The following is a 4,313-nucleotide window of genomic DNA, read 5'->3' as shown; positions in this document are numbered from 1 at the left end:
AGACGCCAGCTCTATCACACGGGACGAAAAACCCAGAAAGATCAAGGCAAGGCAAAGAGAGCACAGAAAATCAAAAGTGACAGTGAACGATACCAGATCACAGCCAGTATTGTACAAAACAAGATATTTATTATTCAATTAAAATGAATATTATTCACTATTCATTTGTCATTTTCCTGATCTCGATATTTCAACATTCCGTTGAAGGACAAAGTAAGTAGAATATTCAATTGATTTTCGGGGGTTAAACGTACAGTGTTGAAGAATCTGCTAATTTTAAGTGTTAAAATGATGCGAACGGCTCGGCTTTAAAGGGATTGTTAAGAGGTCATCTAAGACATGTTATGTGTATTTGGGAACACTGATAGCTTCAATTTGCACCATTCCAATTAAACTAAGTGTTAGATGACCTTACTAATCGCGATGGCCTTAGGCGATGAGGCATATTTATTGGAGTCGCAGGAACCACAAACTTCTGATTGAAAATTGGAATGGGGCAAATTCATTCTCACATTGTCCCCGATACACTTAAGAAAATTAGAAACCGCATTACAATCGCTTTAAGGAATACATACTTCTTAATATGGTTGTATATCACATTTGTGACGGTTGTAATTCTTAGCTCAACGTTGAGTTAAGGTATTCAGGAATTACACAAATCTCACATACTTGACGAGAAAACAGAATTGACTGAAATACTCGAAAAACAACTTTTAAAAAATTGAAATGCCAGTGGAATTAATGATTAGTAGGTTCATTACTGATCTGTGTCCGTTTAGAGGATGTTTGAAATTATATTTTCTTTTCACAGGAAATGCAGGTTGTGTGAGACCACGGATAGAAAATGGACGTGCTAAAGTTCGAGCCAGAGGAAAAATGGTTTACTTTCGTTGTAGAAAGAAATTCACTAGAATCGGTCCCAAGTTTGCTGTTTGTTTACCTAACAGTGTATGGAGTCAGCCAGCGCCTATTTGTATAGGTATTGAAATCTCATAAAAACGTGTATTGCTGCGATACAATATTTCTTATGATTCGCCATAATAAAAATTTATTGCAAAAATCTGCCAATCAAATGAAATCGTTGAAACCTTGATGAATTATAGACCGTTTAAATTGCTACCGAAATTTTATGAAACGCGAATCAAAATTTTAATTGACGAGTCGAAATTGAAATGGCGCGAATAAGGCCTAATCAAGCTAGCATTTTAAACACCAGCTTCAGATTAAGTTCTGTTGTGATACAGGACATGTCTGCAGCATGATATTACGGAACACATTATTTAGAGTGCGCCTTGTAGAAGATGTAATGCATTTCAAGTTGCGATTTATATAACAAAAAGTATTCCTCTTTCAGGACGAGGTTGTCCAACTATAGTGCCAAAAGATGGTTTGCAGATTTCGGGAGAATATGATGGTGCCATGCTAAAATTTACTTGTCCTGCTGGAATGAAAAGGGAAGGACCCGAATCTATTCACTGTAATGGAAAGAAATGGAATGCTGATCAGCCGTCCTGTGTTGGTAATAATGGCTCAAGTTCGGTTTCCTTTCACTATATTTTATTTGCATGATCACGAACGATATACCCATTTAATGTCTGTTTATATTTACCAGATGCTATCAAAACTGATTTGAATATGGTGTGCTTTAACAGCATCTGTTATAAAAAATCACGATTTGAGGAACTTCCATGTTTGTTTCCGACCTTTAAGAAAATTTTCATTTGTGAGCAAAGTTACTGAAAAACATTGGTAGAAATAAAGGACACTAGATGGGTTACGTACTTGGAGCATGATAGCGAGCCTTGTACCTAAAACTAGGGGAGATATGATTTGAAATACGTTGACGTTTTACCACACATACACTCATCTTATGGAATCAGTTCATAAACTAAAGCACAAACTCGTCACTAGTAATAGCCCATAAAAGAGCATCACATGTGTGCATGGTGGGCGATGTTCATCCCATATTAATCTCTCTTCTGTTGAAGACTTGTGCTTAACAGCACAGCATGACATGTGTCTTCAGCGTCACAATAAATACGTCTTTTCAGTTTATGTCTGATGATATTAGATCTAATTGCATATGACTTATAAGGTTATCAAAAAAATCATTGGGGTTACTGTTCGACCTAAGAATAAATGCCTGGAACATTGATCGAGATACTTTAATTGGTGACTTCAATATACTCTAAACATACTCTACAGATTTTACCTCCATCTCTGAACCAGACCTTTTCGTGATCTACTTTCCATATGAAATCATTAACTGATCTCTTGTCAATAGAAAATAGAAATCTAATGTCTTTGTTTACAGTCGGTATAAGTCTACAGTGTGATTTTGAACAAGAGGAGTTATGTGGTTGGAGTCAGTCAGATGATGATGATTTTGAATGGACCTGGTTATCTGGTAAAACACCAACTGTCAATACCGGACCCTTACGTGACCATACACATGCTTCCAATTCTACAGGTTTGTTACAATAAAATTTATGCTTTGCGAGTGAAGTTGTGTTGGACAACGTTTTTATGGCATTTAGCAAGGTATCGAAAACGACCAACTTAATCTGCGCGATATGCTTACTCATTTTAAGTTCCATTTCGCAGACATCAAACGTTGAAGGATTCCCCAATTGCCACAGTAACAATTATTTACGTATATACGCATGTGAATTATTTGAATATTGTTCCATAATCATCGTTGAAATTAGTTGTATTTCATTCTCAGGTCATTATCTATTTATTGAATCGTCGTCACCAAGAAAACCACTGGATAGAGCTGTACTGGCCTCACCTCTCTACCAAGCTAAATATAGTGACACGTGTTTTGAATTCTGGTATCACATGCAGGGACCTGATGAAGAAAACGGTATGTGTTACAATCTATTTCTCACCTTTGGGCTTCGAATGTAGTAAAATTACGTTAATCATTCAGTTGCAATATGTTGTTCCTTGGTCGGAACGGATCATTTAGATATACCGAATTACCATGAATTCTAAAACCGTGTATATCCACAATGCTGAAAATGTTGCAAACAATCAGGTGATATTTATCTTTTCCACGAAATGCGGATACAACTGCGGAAGGAACTCAAACCACTATTTGGCCGCTGGTTCGTAATGTAGGCCTATTCTTTTATTTTTAGCTGTGGGAAGTTTAGAAGTTTTTGTTAAACCAGAAAGTCTTACAATCAATGATATTGATCCTGAGTTTATTATGGAAGGTAATCAAGGTGCTGATTGGAAACGAGGAACTATTTATATAGAAGGTCAAACAGAGGTCTTCCAGGTAAATGTTTTTTTTTTTGTATGGGGCGATGGTACGTTCTCTTAAATATACCATTATTTTCTGTTTTGTGGTACTCGGTGTCACTGTATCAGATGGTTGTCAGCAAATTATTCTGGTTGGACTATCCTCGAAAAGTCGAGCTTTTAATACAATTACCATATTGGATCGAATTTGTCTTGAATGTGGTCAAGCGTAACGTTATCTCGGCTAGACAGGGATTTTTTTAACATAAAATTAGGTTTGGAATCATGATCATGTTCAATGATCCAGAATGGTTACTGGCTTCTTAACTGTGTACTGTGTCTAATCAAAGTATAACCTTTGGTAGGACTCTATCTTTAGAGTGTGGTTTTGAATAATTGTAAGTAGGTTTTCTCCTTACGATAATGCACTTCCTTATTTTCAATGTTTCTTTTCAGATAATAATTGTGGGTACACGAAAGGAAGCTTTTGTAAGTGATATAGCTATTGATGATGTTAGAATGTATAATTGTTCTGAGGGTAAGTTTCTTAAATTCTGATCTTATTGCCTTGAATAATGTATATTTTTTTAAGTACAGATCAAAAAGACAAAATGCCGTTATGTCATCTGAAAGTATTAACAACTTATTTTAAATGAGCAAAAAAGGTCTTTTATTTAAACATTGGTAGCCTACATCAACGTGATTTCAATTAACTACTTGACCAGTAACGGAACGTATAAGGAAAGTATTAGGTTTCGCTTACATATCCAACGTCTTTCAGTCAAAAGAAGGTATAACATCCGCATAGTGCACGTGTGACTGTTGCAAACATTATCGCATTGTATCCTTTTGCAGATTCATTAACTACTGCTGAAGCAGATGAAATGACTACGGAGTCAGAATCTAGTTCTCCAGATGTACAATCATCGATAATTACTCAGAAAATAACTTCAACGACAATTTCCAAACCAAGCGCAACAACAAAAGCAGTTAATGGTACAACCCGGAAACCTACCACAGCAGTAACAAAACAGTCAAACATCAAAACAACTAGTGTGCCAACC

The 4,313-nt window shown here is 36.0% G+C and overlaps 1 protein-coding gene across 1 annotated transcript in view; it reads left to right on the top strand.

The window, feature by feature from the left end:
- Positions 1–4,313, top strand: part of LOTGIDRAFT_160467 (hypothetical protein) — a gene marked incomplete at both ends in the record, with an annotated part of 18,994 nt that overhangs the window by 12,180 nt on the left and 2,501 nt on the right. The window contains 7 exons of the mRNA XM_009055600.1: positions 812–979; positions 1,355–1,519; positions 2,315–2,470; positions 2,726–2,866; positions 3,144–3,286; positions 3,706–3,787; positions 4,105–4,245. Coding sequence (XP_009053848.1) covers positions 812–979; positions 1,355–1,519; positions 2,315–2,470; positions 2,726–2,866; positions 3,144–3,286; positions 3,706–3,787; positions 4,105–4,245 — 996 coding nt within the window. The remainder of the gene's footprint in view (positions 1–811; positions 980–1,354; positions 1,520–2,314; positions 2,471–2,725; positions 2,867–3,143; positions 3,287–3,705; positions 3,788–4,104; positions 4,246–4,313) is intronic.

This window comes from Lottia gigantea (assembly GCF_000327385.1).
Source record: "Lottia gigantea unplaced genomic scaffold LOTGIsca_25, whole genome shotgun sequence".
In the NCBI taxonomy this organism is placed as follows: domain Eukaryota; kingdom Metazoa; phylum Mollusca; class Gastropoda; family Lottiidae; genus Lottia; species Lottia gigantea.
This window is presented reverse-complemented; position numbering and strand designations above follow the sequence as displayed.